Below are 20,458 nucleotides of genomic sequence, written 5' to 3'. Positions count from 1 at the left end.
ACAAATGAGCCAAGCTAATATGGCACGCTGATAATAAAAACAATATGATGAGAGCCTAGGGGAGAGACCGCAGTGCACTAAGGGGTCCCGTTCCTTCTTTGCTGATTATTTGAACCTGGAGAATATCTTTGAGAAAGTTTTTTGAGGGGTTTTCATTTTGTTTGAATCTCCCCTGGGAGCCTCTTAGTGAAATATTTCAAATGCAGAGAGCAAAGTTGAAAATACATCAAAAGCCTATCTAAAATTTGCAAAAATTGGGTCTTTTAAACAAAAAAAAATGCATCATCCATACATCGATATTGCTATCATTTATTTTGAGAACATATCTTAATCCAAATCTCCATAGCAAGAGTGCCCTTCTAGCAAGAAACCAATGTTACTACAGCATACATGCTCAATTTCAGTTTTCAATCTCTTTACATACCATTGACCATACCTTGTACCATTGATCTCTATTTTAGTAGCTCCATCATATACATGTACAGTTCCAACAACTTCCATCTTTGTAGGAAATTACATGAGCATGTACCATCAATCCTCCTCCACCCCCTCACACTTAAAATTGAGGTTTATCATAAGTCTTTCAGCACTTGAGAATTTATTTTTGTTGTTGAAAAGTTGATTAGTTGATCCTAGTATTACCATAACCAATTTCTTATACTTATTAAGATTACTTGTACACTGTAGGTAATGATATTCCTTTTGAACTTTTATCAATAAACTTTAAAAATATTTAAAAAAATAACTGAATGTGCTTACAAAAGCACACCTGAGCAAATGAGCTCCGTGACTCATACGAAAGGAATGTCCCCCTCACATCTCTTATTCTATCCTGTCTGTTTGAATTTAATTTTTGCTGACAAAAAAGGTCCCCTTTAGCATGAAGCAGTAGGACTGCTCTTTTGTAGTCACCGATGCTCAAACCAAGGAGGGTGGCGGTCTAAAAGGTGACTCATACATGTAAGACACCTCATCTCCGAAATCAAAATGCAAAGCTATTATACTAGATGTAAATCTTTGCAAATAAAGTGCTAATTGCTTCCTTTTCAATCCAAAAAGTTTGGAAACTTGCTGTGTACTGTTGAAGGGCTTACTTACGATTGTAATGGCAACTAATAATAATGGCAATAGGGCGAATACAGCATAATGGGATTGAATTTTACTGTATACGTTTATATGGAAAAGGGCCAAAATGAAATCAGACTCAATATCTGTTTGGGTGTTTGAGTGTAAGTCTATATGAATATGAACTTTCCAGTGAACTGATGACTTGATATATTTATATTTTCGAAAATCCTTGATTAAGCATTCTTAATACATTCTTCATACATTGATTTAATGTATGGTTCAAGTTTAGCCAATCATGGACCAACTAGGTCCATGATCCAATCAACTAAGCATGTGTAACATGAACTAGGTCCGTGATCCAATCAACTAAGCATGTGTAACATGATATACATTGTAAGGGGTGTACTTTGGAGATGACTTAATGTCCATTTTCCCAACATCTGGACAAAAACATGATCATCAAAGGATACTACAGATGAAGTTGCTTAGATAACAGTGGACAGTCATCTTAAAACATGAAGAGTCACCCCTCCCCTTCTATACCGCTCCAATTACAACTAATTTGACAGAAAGATACATTTATAGAATAGCAAGGTGCAAACTTCACAATTTTTTGTTTGTATCTGTTTCATCTTGAGCCCAATCTTCACATACCAGAGATAACAAAACCCACATAGAAACCTAATTATTGGATCACAATGCATTTCCGCAAAGTGGCAAACAACTCAACTCTCTCTCTCTTAAGAACTCTACAAACATATAGCCAGGTTCCATGAATGGATAAGAAAAGTAAGGAGGAATTAATTTTGCTCATGATATTAAATATTAGGCTTTTCATTGAGTAAACAATAAATGTACATGGATATTTATTCTAGTTGACAAGTTTTTAGGCATTTTGGCCTGTGTTCATCATTTAAAACTCTGGTTTTCCAGTTTAAACCAGTCACAAGACATCAGTAGCATTTAAACAAGGCCCTTTGTCTGTTATATTTTTGTCAATAGACTGAAAAAAGACTAATCGCGAAAGTCCAGGTAAACGTTAGGATTGCTTGATCCCGCATCCACCCTGGTCTTGCCAACTCTCTTCGTCGACGGATATTCTCGTTTCAGCGACTACTTGATGACGAATGTAGCCAAGTCACAAGGCCTTGTCAAAAGGCTAAGATAACAGTGGCATGTGAACACAGCATCTTTCATTGATGGTCTGTCTCAATCAACTCACTTCTAGATTTGTTTCTTTCATAAAAATAAACAAAAATATCTATTTAGAGATTAAAAAAATTTCTATATGTCAGATTTAATTTTATTGTAATTGAAGTCAAGTAAAATAATTTATTTACTGTAGATTTAATATTATTAACGCACAAAAAAATTATAATTTGAACAAATGCATGGATTGGGGGCAATATTGAAGTAACTATGCCCCTTTTGCTTGTCACCAGAAGTACACATCACATTTCTAGCCACTGTCGCAATGTAAGGGATTAAGAGGTAAATATTATGTTTGATAAAATATCAATAATATCACATTTACAATTAAAGATTGAGTAAATGACAGGAGCAAGGTAAAGAAAGAAATGAGATGGATTAAAATGTGACAAAAAAAGAGAAATAGAGACGAGGCAAGAAAAGGGAGTGAGACAGAAAATTCAATTATGAAATGCACAAATGAAAAGCCTTTTCTTTCTATCAGTATTTGTTTTTGCCATGCAGGTGGTCTATTTTCAATACCTTGTTTTTACATGGGGAAGGATAAGCCATGTTGGAATGAAAAGGAGGTATGTGGAGATGGGCTGGAAAAGGGGATTTCTTTATCCCTGTTCAAACAGACAGACCTACTGCTTGCAGCTCTTCAAAAATAAAAAAAAGATGCAATACTTGTTGTCTACTTGTCTCTCTTCTGACTCTGAGAGGTTTATAACGATATTCCCCGCACCCCCCCCCCCCAAAAAAAAAAACCAACACAATTTAAAACGAACATTTGTTGTCCTGATTCCCTTGTATCCATACTGTAATAATTTTATCATATCTCATGTTAGGTTCTTATATTATATTAGATATTTGAAATGTCAGTTTTGTGAAAGGTTTACTAATTCTGATTGATCAAATATCAACTATAGGAAATGTTTCCAACATCTAGAGATAAATAATAATTGATTACAAAGTTGTAATTCATAAAACAGGAAATCAAATCCATATCATATCAATTGTAGAACAAGAAATATCAGTATTGAAATTCTAATTTTCAGAGGGGTACTTTTCATGATTTTCTACCTGAATCTGCAACATTAGATAAACACTGCAATGAATATGGATTTCCAGGACTCCTTTTTTAATTTCCAGGGCGCTTTTGCACAATTTAAGGGCAACATCACCCAAACCCCCATTTATTCCCCCCCCCCAGCTTTGAAATATTGTAGTAAGCAATTAGACTGCCCATAATCAACAAAACCCTGGTAAGTTCTGTCAATCCCTTCCATAACTCAAACTGAGAGGGAGCTATTACACTTAGAGGCAAATATTTGTAGAACACCACATCTTGGTTGAAAGGTTGCACTGGAATCTGGAACATTTTGGATAGCCATCTCTCTGCTGCTTTTGACATCATCAATGTCACTATAAATTGATCAACAAATGCTTGACAAAATAGGTGGTTTAAAATGAAATAGAATTTCTGACAAATTTAAAATATAAATAGGCATGTTTATATATTTTTTTGAAGCCAAGAAATTGATCAATTAATATCTGAAATATATATTTTCTTTAATCCAAGAAATTAATCACTACAAATTTTAAGATATCATTGAAGGAATAAAATCTGGTGACTTTTGTGACTTTTTGTCATTGTTTGTGGTCAACAAACTATTAAGAGCAGATGTATGGCATTATGTAATGAATCTGTCTTTGTCTGTGAGCTGTAATATAATATTTGACTTTTTTATTAATTGTAATTTGGGTCCATTCTGAAGTTGATTTAGACAGGCTTTACACTGAAAGAAATACAAGTAATTATTATTTATCAGTGTTGAATACTGACAGCGGTTACATGAATATGGCCTAATGCCAAGAATCGTTTGTATTTTATGTTTTCATAATACTGTCATTTTTCTTCAATGGAAAATCTGGAGGAATTTTCACCTGTCTATCATACTTAAAAACCAGAAGTAGAGAAATGATTATATGCTGCAAAGAATGTGTAAATATTTGCTGGCCTTACATAAAACTTTATGAATAAAGAAATGATCCTTTTGCTGTAGATTTTCTTTAAAGCATTTCTTGTTGAAGTAAATTTGACAGAACACCATTAACCATGTTTATTAAATGTTAGTGAAAGAAGGCATGCAGAGGGGCTCTCTTGAAGGAAAGTCCCTCTTCAATTGGTATTAAAACTATGCGTCGTACATACATGAAATACTTAATGTTGCTCCAAAAGGTTCTTTTTATCTAAAATCACTCCGGAAGTTATTAAATCATACTGGTTGATACAAATACACATGCTGTTAACATTTCAATTATCACAAAAATAAGAACTGGATTTATAATAGAATCCAAAGCAAGGAACACCAAGAAGGTAATAAACTGACATTTTGCCTACTACATGGGTAAACTTGTGACCCCAGCAAAGGGTGTAGGTTTGCCCCCTATCCCGGTGGATATAGGCACAATTTTCAGGTTGAGTTGTCTGGAAGACTGAAAAGGGGGGCACTTTTGCTTCACTGAGCACCTGGCCAATTTACACGACTTCCTGGCTGGGAGGAAGATAGAATGGCTAATTGAAAGAAAGATGGATGAATTGAGAGGGATGAATACAGAGTGGAAAATACAAAGAGGGGGGAATTGCCTGCAACTGTAAAATGAGAAAAGGACAATAATATAGGACTAGATGAAGCTTTCAAAACAGATCAAGAAAAATGCAAATTTAAAGAGAGAGTACAAAGGAAGGAAAGAGGAGAAATGTACTTTAATTGAATTGAATTCAATTAAGTCAACCAAAAAATCAATATAGAACATGTATTATCAAATATCTAAAAGAGGGAAATGAAATGACACTTTCCTCTGCCATTGTATTGAACTATCAAATGAGACTTAAAACTAGACATAACAAATCTTGTACAAGACCCTTGTAAGGAAATGAAAGAGAGAAGAGAGGATAAAAAGTATGAACTTTGAAGAATGAAAATCTAACAAAATGAAAGATTTGCCAGAAGATGTAGATGTAATAGGATATGAATGACAAAGAAGCGATCTAATATGATATGAAGAAAAATCATGATGAAGAAGAGAGGTTTACATGTACATGAAGGGACAAATATAAGAGAGATGGATGGCTCTGAGAACAAGTTTGACAGTGAATGATTCTTTCTTGATCGAGTCAGTGCGGTTAAGAGGCAATACCCCCTTTTGCCCTGCAGCCAAAGGATAAAATTGAAAAGACTCCAAATTATGCTCATTAACTTGCATAGTGTGACCAATATAGCAGTGCAAATGGGGCCAATTTCCTCCCATTGATAGCGCCAAGACCTTTTTTATTCCATGTCCTATTGAACGTTTTGTGGTCTCCTCGTCTATCTGTGTGCTTCGATTGGATTCAATCTCATTATCATTTTACATTTCTAATTCTAGTATTTCATGCAATTTGGTCAATCAGAATGCTTGACCTTTGAACTCTGTTAAATCTTGGCCATTATGTTAGAGTCGTGAACTAAAATTAAATTTGAGAAAATCCAAGTTGATTGCCTCAACAATTTCTTAAGGCACTTCTTAGCACAAAATAATTCAATCAGGACATTTTTTACTTGAATTTTTTAAAAAATAAATGGCTACATCACTTTTGGATGTACAGATAGAGACATAATGAGAATCAAGCTAATAATTTTAACCTAATCCAACATCCTAATGCCAGATACTAGTGTGCTTAATGAAGTCCGTATTTCTATGAGACCATTTGCATCCAGTGAGTGTAAGAAGCCAGTCGTCCTAATCGCATCAAATGTATAAAATAAATAACGTGAAAGGAGAGAAGGAAATAAATACTTCCGAATTTGACAAGCACCAGTCAATTAAGATTACACCTCCCTTTCAGAAATTGGAGGCGGAGAAGTATTGTGACACGGAGCGCTCTTCCAGCCGCACACCACAGAAAAACCACAATGGGCTTATTACACGCAGCCTCGCTGAGCTTAATGCCCCAATTATCCCTTGATATCAAATCACATTGGGCTGCGATACAAAAAAGGGGTGCTTTTGGTGGTAATTTGTCAATATTTTTATAAGATTCTCAGGTTTTGATATGGCTGTGATTCGAGCAATTGTCATAAATTTTGGGTAGGAAAGACGGATTAGAGGTAAATGTCGCTGCTAATACAATTCATAATAATGTGTACATGTGTACTTCAGAGATGATCGAGACTGGAATTAAGTTAATAAAGATCTTGAGGATAAAATTGAAAAGCTTGATATTTTATCTCTAAAATAATGGGATTTTCAGCATTTCCTAGCCTAGTTCTTAAACAAAAATAAAATATAAAATTAAAATGCAATATATCTACTATTACTCAACTTTTTGTTTTACCATTAATTAACTTATAAACATATTCATATCATGATAACATTAATTCCCTAAAAAAATCCTTACATTTGATTTATTAGCATTACATACAATTAAATAATGCATTCCTTTGCCATTTTCACTGAGCACTAAGAATTTAAAAAAGGCAGCTTAAAATTGTCTGACTTATTCCTCAAGAGGGAGCTATATAGTCTTTTAAGCTGAATATATGAGTGAGAGAGGTCGGTGGGTAAAATGTACATGTAATAGGGGGACTTAATGATGGTTCTCTGAGCACTATGGAAGGTAGAATGGTACTGAAAGCAAAAATTATAGTAAGATGATATCAATAGACTGCAATAATGCTTCTTAATAAACTGTCAGTTCTGTTCAAAGTTAAAGGATCATGTGTAAGAAATTGTAAAAAAATATGATTTTAAAATGATCAAAATTCTTAACAGAAGGGGGAGAAAGAAAGAAAGAAAGAAAGAAGTAAAGAGACAGACAAATAGACAAAGGGAGAGAAAGTGATTGAGAGAGAGATGCACATCACATGAAGTGGTTGAAGTGTTAGAGGTAAATGGTAATCAAAATTGTTCATCCTAGATACAATTAAGCTAATTAATGTGAACAAAGACCCTACACAGACCCCAAAAGACAAAATATATCAGCCTTTTCTCCATCCTTTACATCTGGTTTTATACCACTAAAGATCAGCTGCCACTTTTGATTGGAGAACGTCACCTTCGGACCAGTACCACCATCCCGTATTTGGACTAGCCCCGAAGCAAAACCATGGCTAAGAAATTGAAAAATAATACTCAAATCTGGAATAATCTCATAAAGGGGTACCAGCTACTGCTAGAGGTGTTGGAAAGAAGAAAAGTACACAGGTTGTTCTCTTTGCTCATATTAACCCTTCCAATGCCAATGAAAATGAAGTTCTCAAGGGGAACTTGTTGTACAAACTATCACAACACTTGTTCAATTTCAACATGTAATCTATTTGTCCAAGTCTTCGGAACAGATGAAGCTCCAACAGTGTGATTCAACAATTTTCAAATGTGTTCAGAATAAAAAAACAATTTCATTGGATTTGCCTTTTTTTGGGGGGCGGGGGCTGAATTATAGGGATTAAATGTTTATAGAAATATGTATTTGATTTAATATGTTAAGATTCGTTGCCTTCTGCCTTCAAGATTATAAGCTGCACTACATGACGCCCATTGACTAACTCAATATCATCACAAATTACAAATACCCGGTATTTAGATTATCTAATTCTGTACTTTGAAGAGGGAAGCATCGGTTAACATTCAACAATCTAACTGTTCCCTCGTTTGGCCAAGTAACGAAACAATAAAAGCATTGTCTGTAACTATGTCCATGTCCACTTCACAAATACTTAAAGCCAAATTGTCAATGGGAGTCAGGACCGAAAGGAATACAGATTACAGATAAACATGAGAAATCCATCGATGAACTTGAAGAATCTGAAAAAAGAAAGATGTTTCTACTGAATGAAATCCTTGAAGTTCAGGATTCTCTATGGTTCAAAGGTATGTAAAGCTATGTCTTTAGGAACCAATGACATCACTTACCATAGTCAAGATGCTTGAAAAAAGGAAAATCAAAATAAGGTATAATACAATCTGAAATTTGATAATTGAATGAGATGCTTTGTTGTCTAATTGTAACATGTTTTTTTTCCTTTATTTGACACAGATGATGACAGACTTCCAACAAAAGAGAACAGTTCCTAAAGCCCTCACATAAAGGTGTCCACTCATCTATCAGCGGCCACTTAAGCCCCTCCAGTACAGGTGTGGTGGGCTACCATGTCCCGGTGTTTGCAAAGCTCAGGGAGTGACAAGCTTCTCAAAAGCTCAGATCATCCAGGATTTGGGCAAAAAATGCTTCCACCTTTAGTTCTGAGGTGTGTCTATCCATCGTTACCTCCAAGCATCTGTTTCCTCTCAATAATGATACCTCTATTTCTTCATGAGCTTTTCTCTCTTTGCTGAAAATCTACATCTAAAATACCTCCTAACATGTGTAATGGGTGATGGATACCCTGTATTTTCAATCTATCGATCAATTTTTCAATTGTCTAGGCTATTTGTACATACCTAGAACTTTAATAAAAAATGAGCATAGTATTCATTTCTCCGTCAATTCTCGAATCATCACCCATGATACATCTTCAGCTTAAATTCAAGAATTAGCCATATGCATCAAGCAGAAATAAAAGGAAAAAAGGAGCAAACTGCTCCCTTCATTTAATATTTAATCCTGCATCCTTTTTTTTGTTTCCACAAGGTGCTTATGTAGAAAGTAAAGTTATCCCGATGAAAAGACCGAAACTCTGGCTTCCTATTCGACCAGTAAGATTCATGTGTATCAACAATGCTTGTTAGCCATCGAGGGAAACCACTTCTTAAGTAATCAGTGTAATTTGGAGTAATTAGGCAGCGTGCTACCCACATGAGATCACCAACAACCCAACCCAAATGATGATGTATAGGATGACGGTCTGCTATGAATTAAACATGAGGTGGAGAAGTGTGATTGGGAATCTTTGTTGATGAAAGCAGAGCTCGATTTGTCTCCTGAAATATACACTGCCCCAAAACATGTTTTAAGTGTTAACCATCTGGATGGAGGGGCCACTGCTCGACATGTTGCACAAACACAGGACATTCGTGTAAAACATCGACTGACAAATTGGGAGCGTGACGCCTTTGAAAATCAGGGGGAACGAGGGAGTGCCTCCGTGGATGCAGCAAGAGATGAAAAGGCAAAGTTTCTGCGCTACTCTGATTTATGAAAAGGAAAGAAAAACTTCCTCTTCTTTGTGACTTAATCCAATTACGAGACGCCTAAAGAGGGACGGGAATCACCGTGGCGTGAATTTGAGGCGCAGGAATGGAGTACGGGGTGTCAATCACGGCGGTGTGACGTGAGAAGAATGGATTGGGGATAAAAGAAAAGAAAGAAAGAGGAAAAACGATTGAATTAGCACATTAGTGGTTCCTAGATTAACCAATAGCAGTAATCCAAGCTTGCGGCTCACTCAGTGTGAGCCCAAGCCCAGGCACAGTATGCTATTATATCGTTCCACATTGGGGTCTGGTAGATGAGGTAGGCGAACTCTTGATACTTGCACCTCTCTATTGTGGGGCTATCCTTTACCTCTGGCCCCTTCATTCAACCCCTTGACAGCATACCATTAACTACCATCTCAATATAACCACAAAAATATAAGAAACAAGATGAAAAATCCAATGATTCTTGCTAGGTTTCCCACCCCTGCCTCCCCCCTGCCAACATTTCTGGGTCTTGGATGGGGGCAGGGAGGGAAGGAGGCTGGATATATAGAGCAAAAAGCATCTGAAAATGCCCTGGATGGACCTTCTGTTGTGCTGATTGCAAATGGTTGCTCACCAATCTTTCAAACTTCTACTTGATTTGACTGTACTTGTATTGCATTGTGCCCACCAGTCCTATGGCATCAAAACACTTCATGAACAAAGCTCGTAGGAGGGAACCCAAAGGGCACTGAACTAGAATACGAAAACCAGAAGAAAGGAATCCAGAAGAAAAAAAAGAGGAAAAATGGTTCTTTATATCACCAGCAGCCCTTTTAACAATGGGAGCGAGTGGTTTATAAACATGGGAGATGTGAAATGTCTCGTTGATAAGTCACATCTTTCATTGTGTATCAAAGATATTTACACCCTCACACACAGAAGTCAATGAATGGGACTCAGTTCAGGTTTAACTGCATAATAAATGTACTCTATGTGCTCTTTGATAGAGGTTGTCAGTTAGGATTAGCTTGTCTGGCATAAACAAAGATATTAGATTGATGTCTCAATGACAAGACATTACAGTATGTCAGTGCTATTACAGATCAATGTTCAAATCATTCTACAAAAAGATTTTTTTTTAAGCATAGGATTAAAAGATGAAATCCAATTACTAGTACAAAATACAGAATAGGGGGTCTTTTTCAAGATCTATTTTGATTATTACATATCCAACTGCTATTCATGAAGGTTTCTAATAAGTTATTGACCCCAAACCAATTCTCTTTCCCCTCTCTCTCTCTATTCTTCTTCCCATCCTCCCTCCCACTATTATTTCTCCTTCTTCTCCTCTTCCTCCCCCTTCTCATTCTTCACCTTCTTGTCATCACTGTCATGCATATGAATCTGTTTAGTGAATAATCTAATGTGACAATAGTAACATGCTCTTATTTAATCGATGTTGCGGTTTTTCAAATATTCTTTTAAGCCTGTCGAAATGTTTAACAGAGAAAATGATCACACTGATGTATCATTTAAACATACCGACTTGAAAAAGGGATATGACAGTTGTATCTTTTTACATCTGTTAATTTTTTTATAAAAATTGAACTTTATCCACGAAGATACCCACAGTAGTCTACTTTGTCTGTGTTCCTTTGCAAAAAGAGCAAAAAAAAAAATCTTTAAAATTTGATGATTACATACAAGTCAAAGATAAAATCCTGACATAATTAGCCAATTTCATGAGTAAGGAGTGGTTTTATATCATAAGGAGAAAAACAAATAGGTTTCCTTTTGTTGGGATCCTGACCAAAATTAATTTCCAAGTAAAATTGGCCTGTACATGTATATCTACCAAATAAAAAACACAGATCCGAGTATTACAGAGAAAATGAAAGAGAGAGAAAAGGAAAATATGGCATAGCAGCTTACAATCACATGGATGGTTGTAAAATATATCAGGAAGTCAGGAAGACTAATAACACCATTATTACAGAGAAAAGGGATGAAAATGATGGTTATTCCCAAGAAATATTTACATGGGTTTGATGATATTGCACCATGAAGTAACACAGATTTCTTAGTTTGCCCTGTCACATGTATACCGATTCCATAATACAATAGCACTTATTAGACAGTAGATGGCAGTAGACCACATAAAAATGCATTCACGAAAAAGGGGATTTCCCCCATTTTAAATTGTTCTATCAATGACTCCAGTAGTAGCTAAAGACAATGACGCTTCATCAAATAAATGATGAAAATGAATAAGGGGGTAACTGTTCAAAAGGATTTCACATTAAAGTTATTTCTATACTTCTTTTCTTATCTTTCATTTTAATACTTACATATTATCTTAGAAGAGAGATTCTTTTTTAGTTTTTTTTTCATTTGATGATTCTAGTCTGATAATCCACTTTTCTTTCTTCCTACATGTATACCTCTTTCTCGCCCCCCACCCCCTTCTCTCTCTCTTTCTAAACACAACACAAACCATTGAAACTAGAAACACTAAATAGGTGTCTGACCAGAAAGACTACTAATTAAGGATTCAGAAGCTGCATTGCATTTTGCCAAGAGAGGGCAGTATGTAACTTCTCTCACTCCCATGAGGTCTCACGGGCCTAATTACTAGTGGTAGGCCATAGATATTCATTCGAGCCAACCCATTGCTATTTTTTTTATTTTGATATGGCTGATTGACAAAGTGTATGCATATGATTGTACATCTAACACTGATTCTATTTTTGGTAATTACTGAACTTCCTTTTCCCTAATTGGGAAGAAATATCACCAATTTTGGACTATATTTTGACTGGCGGAAGGATTAGGGCCATTTTGCTGTTTGAGTTGATAAATCTGCTCCCCCCGACGGTGTCTTCAAACACGCCAATTTATTTTTGAAATGAGCCGGTCGAGGGACCCTTTTCTGGTCAGATATGGATTGCCAGATATAAATCCTATCCACTGGTAGTAAACATTCGACCCCCGAATTTCATCCTTATTTTTTATGAATTTTTTAAAGTGCCAATTTAACACATGAGTCTATGGGGAATGAATTAGGCCTGTGAGACCTACAGGTCTCACGGGCCTAATTACTAGTGGTAGGCCATAGATATTCATTCGAGCCAACCCATTGCTATTTTTTTTATTTTGATATGGCTGATTGACAAAGTGTATGCATATGATTGTACATCTAACACTGATTCTATTTTTGGTAATTACTGAACTTCCTTTTCCCTAATTGGGAAGAAATATCACCAATTTTGGACTATATTTTGACTGGCGGAAGGATTAGGGCCATTTTGCTGTTTGAGTTGATGAATCTGCTCCCCCGACGGTGTCTTCAAACACGCCAATTTATTTTTGAAATGAGCCGGTCGAGGGACCCTTTTCTGGTCAGATATGGATTGCCAGATATAAATCCTATCCACTGGTAGTAAACATTCGACCCCCGAATTTCATCCTTATTTTTTATGAATTTTTTAAAGTGCCAATTTAACACATGAGTCTATGGGGAATGAATTAGGCCTGTGAGACCATGAAAAATCTTGAGGCATACAAGCTTGGGCACTGAATTTTTTTTTTTTTTTTTTAAAGAGGGGTAAAAAACATCAGAAAAGAAAACATGATGGTTTTCCTTGAGAAAAAAAACTACCAAGACAAAGAAATTGAATTGAATAACATTTTTGGTGGCTCTTTGTGTGTATACTGTTCATGTAGAGCTGAAATCAGTGTTAAAGCTAAATGAAAGTAGTTGCAGTAAAACACTGATTTCATGAGAAAGTCTGTAATACCAAGGTTAAGTATTACTATATCATTGTGGATCTAGATCTGGTACAGTTACATAAACTGAACTAAAAATGTAAGCTGAAAAAGATCACACTGAAGATCGCAAACACAGATAGGCAAACATGGGGCAGTGTATATTATTATTGCTGGAATAAAAACCCGACGGAAGTGCCCGAATCCGCGATTATTTCTCAGCAATTACACAATTTTTTTCCAGAATCCTTTGGCACATATTTTTTATTCACAACAAACAGACGCTTGGGTGGTCACTAAATTGGATTCTGTAAAAACTCATTTTGAGATCGTTACCACAACTGGCAGTTATCTTTAAGCAGATATTTGGACATTTTTCAACTTAAAATATCCTAACCTCTATGAAAACGAAAAATAGATAAAGATCTCACAATACCCCCATCACCAATTAATAGCAGAATGGACACTTACCACTTCTGTTGGTCTGTAGAACTTGGGATCCACTCTAACTCGTATAACTCCAGTTGCCTTGTCTTTTCCAATTTCTTCTTCTCCCTTGCCCTCCCACCTACAAACAAATAAATAAAAAAGACAATTATTCCATGGTGTCTCCTAACTGTTCCCATTACATTAAACTTGTATTAATAACATTACCGCAACTATAAACATTTATTTTGGGTTCCGTAACACAAAGGTTAGCGATTAATCGTACGCTTGATTTTCACGATCGATAGTGTATTGTAGTCAATGGAATCAAATGTACTATGACCATTGCTAAGACTTTAGTTACGGGCCCCTGCTGAAAATTGTATGAATTCAAATAAACTATTAAATACTTACAGAACTCGGCAGCCAACCACAATAAAGGTTTCTATGATAGAAATGGTAAATATACTCTGTAAATAGCCAAAATGATCATTTGGTTATCAAACAGTGAAAATTTGTAAATTTGCTTTATCTGCAAGAGTAATTACTTTTCTCCTTCATGATATCAAACTTTTGAAGTTGTACATTGAATAAAAATCAAGATAAGAGTTTCTTCATCACCAAATTTTGCGAACTGCTTGGAAACTTCACTGAGATTGTAAAGTGTGCACATCTCATGCTCATTAAAGCCCGACTATAAAAGCTTTGGTATAGGGCCAGTAAAGTGAACTATATTCGATTATCATCAAACATTACAAAAATATCACATTAGCGAATTAGTAACTGATTGCTTATTTCACCCATTAAATATTACTTTTTTCCAGTCCATAGACTTCAACTATAGCGCCCTCTCTCTGTAATGCTTTAATTCTCATTCAAAATAGCACTTATGTTACATATTAAGTAGAATATTAGGCTACTGAAAAAAATAATATCCTGATTTTTCAGCCCATTCCATACTTGAGAAGGTGTTTATATAAACAAGAAAAAAAATACAGATATTTTATTTTGATCAGTCACCCGAAGAAATTAAATTTTGATGTAAAATTGGTAATTTAGCCCATAAAACATATTTTCAGTTTACATCCTTCACGGCACAACTATTTTGGGGCACATGCATTCATTTGAAATGGAATTAGGACATACACTGGTTTTTTTTTTTTGGGGGGGGTAACCAAAACTAAAGACGGCATTCAAAATCTCAAAATTTGTTTTGGGCTTTTTGATGCCTTGATTTTGATTTATGGTGGCAGGTCACAAACTGTATTCTTATAATTTGCGATTCATTACAATGTAACAAACTCACACGTTATTGTGCTTTTGAGTCTGCATAAGTCATGAATACATCATGAGTGACCTGATAATGTCACATTCCCACATTCCTTTTTCAGTGATGTGCACTTGTGTCAATGAATTTTAAAGAAATTGCTTTTAAGAAATGAACAATATAAGCGTGCAATTTATCATTCTCAAAGAATGATCAAATCCAGAATAAGAGAGAAATGGAAAATGGCAAATAGACAAGCCTATAAGGCAACAAGATAAATCATATTTTCATATAGTGCTTTAATAAGGGACAATTTCTTTCCATAATTCAATCTCAACAAGAACTTCAATTTATCTCTCATACATTTTTGTTTGTATATACAGATGTTTCAGCATTTATCTTTTAACAGCAGATCAAATAAACTTATTGATACAAGAAAGGCCCTACTGGTTGAAATACTCTGACATTTTAAAATAAGCTTTATTCCAGGATATAAAAAGCAGTCTCTTATGTTAAACAATTATTTCATCCACTCTGCTTAAAGCCCACAAAAATTACATCAAAATCATATTTTGCAATTTTGAATTTTAAAGTTTACAATATAAGTGCATTATACCTAAAAATTATGTGATGAATATAAAATGAAAGCTTGTTCAGGTGGTTTGGTTTGTTGTAATCACCTTTGTCATTAGATCCCATTTTGACTATCTTCAAATTCAATGTCAGATCATTTATTGTTGTGAAAAAAAAAAGTAACGAAAAACGTAAAGGGTCCCTTACTTCACAGAGCATACTGTTTAGTTTCAACATTGGGTCAGATGCATAAAAGTAGCAATTGCTTTTTGCTAGGCTTCTGCTTGATTCCGTATACATAAAAATGAGCGAGAAAATGCTTTTGCTAGTAAGTTCAAGCAATCGCTTATTGACTGCTAAGATTTCCTAGACGGATAATCTCATTGCTAACAAGCGTATTGTCATGTACATGTGCGATTCTTGTCAGCGCATGAGGGCACTTTCGCGTAATACATGAAGTCTCAAGGTAATTTGATAAATTATTGTCTCTATTTCCGTTTATTTCTGCTTTGTATTGTTGATGGAGTTGTTGTGATAGTCATACCAGGAAAGGTATTTTCTTAAGCTCCCCTCCCTGATATGACAGTATGCATAAAGTGAGCATTTCGCTTGTGCATTTAAGCACTTGCTTGGTTTTTTTTCAAGCTCCGTCAGAGCAGCTTGAGTGTTTCCTTGATCAGGGTATTCGCGCTTTTTAATGTTTATGCACTTGAGAGAGAAACCCAAGGTGTACCATAACCTATGTGTATTTGTTTTCTTCCTAATAAGTGCAAACCAAATGCCACATATATAAATTTATCAAAAAGAGACGAGTTAGTTTGACACCGCATCTAAGGAAGAGATTTTATAGGAAAGAAGCAGTAATTTGCACTGCCACACCTTAGTGTTTGGGTCCTGTCTTTTCGGTGAATCGTGTTTGCAACAGCGTGACGTCGCTATTGTGCAAACCACTAGCAATTGCTTTCTGAAGGCAAGAAATGGGTTCAAGCACTAGCACAGGGTTATGCAAATGAAAGAAAGCAATTGCTGAAGCATGATATTTTGCTTGGCTAGCTAATGCTTGTGCTTATAAGCAATTTTTATGCATCTGACCCATTGACAGAGATTTTTTTTAATGAAATGAAAAGTAGGGACTTAAGTCAATTTGGCATAATGGTATGCTATAGGCCAACAAGAGCCTTTAAGACAGTACTTGCTCCGACAAACAAAACTGAGGATATCAGTGGTCCTGTATATTTGATTCCTTGTCAAGAACAGACAACTAAGGGTTTGTGTCAGGTATCATATATTAGAGAAACAGAACGTTCCTTTAGAGCCAGATTCCTTAAACATCGTCACCCTGGTTCTACTTCTCAGCACATCCATATAGAATCGCTTGGACAGCAACAACGTAAAGTGTCGCACAGGGAGCTGTGGTAATTTTAGGGATAGTGTTTTTCCGTTTTATCGGTATATAAAACAGAAATTCTGTTTGATTCGTATACTATTCATGTAAAAATACATGGAATTCACCTTTGCAAAATGGAATTCAGGTTTTTGCTGTGTACATTGTATGTGACAAAACGGAATTTCCATTTTTAGATCAAGTTGAAACGGAATAACAGATTTTCAGAAATGGAAAAAATGGAAAACCACTGACTCTATAATTTGAGAGGTGTGAAGGAAGTGAATTACATCCAGGTGTTAAAACCGTCCCTCAACAAGTACAGAGTTCAACGCAAGATTCTGAATGTCTATAACCCGATTATTGATCATTACGTCACTGAGGTCAAATCGGGTCATATCGCTGAGAAAGGCTGCAGTATATCAGTAACCAAAAACTTTGAGGTATCTCTTCAACATCATTTTCATATTTTGAGATCAAAAGGAGAACATTTTGTTAATATCAATTCATATTGTAAAACACAATTTTAGAAAAACACCCCATCCGAGGCAAAAACTGTTACTGACCTATCGTATGCTAATCTAAACCTCATAAGCTCCAAAGCATGACATTTCATGCATTTTCATCGCTTGCCAGCAGCATATTTTGATTAAGAAAAACTCCACTACACGCACATCACAAATAGGGCTTTATTGCGCTCATCACCAAATTGAATTAGCTGACATATGGAGTTATGTTTAAAGGCTTGGTCACACCGCCCGAGCGTTGTTGGAGCGGTCGTGGAGCGGTAGGGAGGGAGGGTCGAATTTCGCTCACAAAATTGGGGAAAAAATCTGAAAAGAATAAAAAAAAAAACCCCAAAAAAATTGAAATCGAAAATGGTGAACGGTAGCAAGCGGTGATGATTTTTTTTCTCTCCGCTCCACGACCGCTCCAACAACGCTCGTGCGGTGTGACCATGCCTTAAAGAATATATTTTTAAATGATACAAAATAATAATGAATATCGCAAGAGGCCCAAGACTTGGCAATGCCCGAAAACTTACACAATGTCCACTCCAACGCATTTGAATGAAGCTATCACAAACTCCCTCACACTGTGAACTTGATTGGTTGCTATTACAAAGTCTTCTGGTTCTTTCTGTTGTAACATCAGCCACATGGCCTATGAGAAAGGAATGAAAAGGAATAGAGAAAGGTAACATGACAAAATGATAAATTGTAAATTTGTAAGGGAAGCCATTCAACTTATAAAGATGCTTTAAAACGATGCAAACTGGATACACTTAAAGATAGACGTCAACAATTATGCACTGATTTTGCAGTTTCTATAAGCAAAAATCAACATTGTAAAAAATGGTTTCCGGAAAGGAACGTTGTTGGCATGAATTTACGCAATAAACAAAAGTATATGCAATACAAATGCAGGACCTCCCGTTTTAAACAAAGTGCAATACCATATTTCATTAACCTCCTTAATAACTCATAAAGTGTATATTTTCATTGTAATTTCATTGTATACTGTATTTTTTTCAATGTGCTATTTTATCATTATTACACTATTGTTTTATGCTATACATGTTCAATTGTAATACCTTTGTAAATACATACATTTCAGCTTTTTTAGCTGCAGTATGTGTATGATTGTTTTACTGGAAATAAACCATGAAATGAGATAAAAATAATATAAAGAATAAAAGAAGGGAAAGAATTCCAATATCAATATACATTTGAAATCCAGTGAATTTTGATCGCATTTATACATTACACTCAACATATCAAAAACAAAGGTACAATAACAAAGAACATTATCTCCCTACTCTTTGCTTTTTGTTGACATATACGCTAGGACAATGTACACTACATCCCAAACATGCACCTGTTCAAGACAGTTCAAGTGAATGATCCATCTTGATTTGATACTAGAGCACGGTTCCAACAGAAATTTGAAAACAGAATTCCATGACTTTTCCATGACTAAATTGCTGCTTTCCATTATTTCCCGTGACGTCCCAGGAGTTATGTAGAATTTGGGATGTCACAAAACTGGGAAAAATGGAAATCATGAACACCAATTATAATAGAAGAGCATAATCACAGAGTATGAGAGTTGCGAGACACGACAAAATGGAAAGCTACCATAGCCAAGAGGTAAATGAAATTCCATGACTTTTCACAAATTTTCCAAATTCCCTGACATTCCATTACCACAAATTTTTCCAGGATTTTCCATGACTGTTGGAAACCTGTAGAGTACAAGCCATGTGACATACAGTCAGCTTAAGGGAGCTACAGCGTATGAGCTTTCCCATGCATGTGGCAGGTTGTGGTCTAGACCGGCATCTTAAATTTTGCATTTCATTGTCTAGTGTCTAATGGTAGATCTACAATGTCTGCAAACATTTTATGTTCTGTAAGATTGCACATATACCACAAGCAAATGTCGAGATCATAAAATTAGTAATTCTAATGACTTCCAAGTTCATATCTACTAGCATAAGTTGAACTACAAAGCTGATCTTGGAAACATAGGTGGAATGGAGTGTGAGCGGCCCTATGTATGTACAGCCGGGCACAGTCCGCGCTAGTTTACCATTGCAGTAAAATGTTTCGTTTGGTGGAGCATTACAATATCACAGGTCATGACCCAGTGAGTGACCTTTGACATCTCCAAGCGTGTATCCCTCTATCTCTCTTTCTCCCCCTGTCTTCCTCCCTCCATCCTACCCCCTCACTTCAACTCTTTCCTATTTATATTTTCTTAATTGTATTATCTACCAGGAAAAGAAAAAATCTCATTGGATCATGATCGTTGATCTTCCAAGCATTTTATTTACATAGCTCTGTACTGGCTGCACAGAAATGTTGTTAGTGATAACAACAGAGCACTGACAGTTGGCCCAATCACACCTCTCGGATTGTGATGTCGAACGTTGATCCAAGATCAAAATAATGCGTTGCTGTGACATTCAGAGTCGCTGCAACATTATTGGTTGTAACGAAGCCTCTGTTTGTGCATCGTTGGCGCTAACGTGTCTATGCATCCGCAACTGCCGTGCACTGCCCACTATTGCACAGAAGTGCAGTTCTTTAGGTCCCTGCAGTGGGCCAGGGCCTCTCTCTCTCAACTTCCATATCCAGCCAGCACTTCAACTTTTGTGGTTAATACTGGACGAGGAAATATCCAGGAATGTGTGAGCCCAGTAATTCATCATAACTTTGAATTTCATAATCTACTGGCTTGATGGTGGTGATTTTATTTTAACCTGATTGCTAAGAAAGCATGAATGGTTTTCAGCAAGCAACCAGAGGACCGACGGCTCAAGGTCTTCTCCGAAGGACCTGGTACTGAGGATTTATGCCTTACCAAAGGGCACTAGGGCACCAAGTGGGAATCGAACCCGGGTCACCAGAATACGAATCCCCCGCTCTACCAACTGAGCTATTGCGCCTCCTTGACACTGAAAGCTCTGGCATTGCAGCCAAGCTCAATCTCACTGAAACAATGCACTGGATAGTCTTGGAGGATGCTCTGATATCGAATAAAAAAATTAATTATTCGTTCGAACTGTCTCGAGTATTGCATACAGATATCATATAATGTACATCTTTCCTACT

General features: G+C 36.0%; 1 protein-coding gene across 1 annotated transcript in view; it reads right to left on the bottom strand.

Moving 5' to 3' along the window:
• LOC121407515 (GDP-mannose 4,6 dehydratase-like) overlaps window positions 1–20,458 on the bottom strand; it is a 58,553-nt gene that overhangs the window by 7,849 nt on the left and 30,246 nt on the right. Inside the window, exons 8-9 of the mRNA XM_041598643.1 lie at window positions 17,887–18,005; window positions 13,663–13,759 (exon numbers count right to left, since the gene is read on the bottom strand). Of these exons, the coding sequence (XP_041454577.1) occupies window positions 13,663–13,759; window positions 17,887–18,005 (216 nt within the window). The remainder of the gene's footprint in view (window positions 1–13,662; window positions 13,760–17,886; window positions 18,006–20,458) is intronic.

Source organism: Lytechinus variegatus, chromosome 2 (assembly GCF_018143015.1).
Source record: "Lytechinus variegatus isolate NC3 chromosome 2, Lvar_3.0, whole genome shotgun sequence".
Taxonomy (NCBI): Eukaryota; Metazoa; Echinodermata; class Echinoidea; order Temnopleuroida; family Toxopneustidae; genus Lytechinus; species Lytechinus variegatus.
Note: the sequence above shows the minus strand (reverse complement) of the source record. Positions and strands in the feature narration are given on the sequence as shown.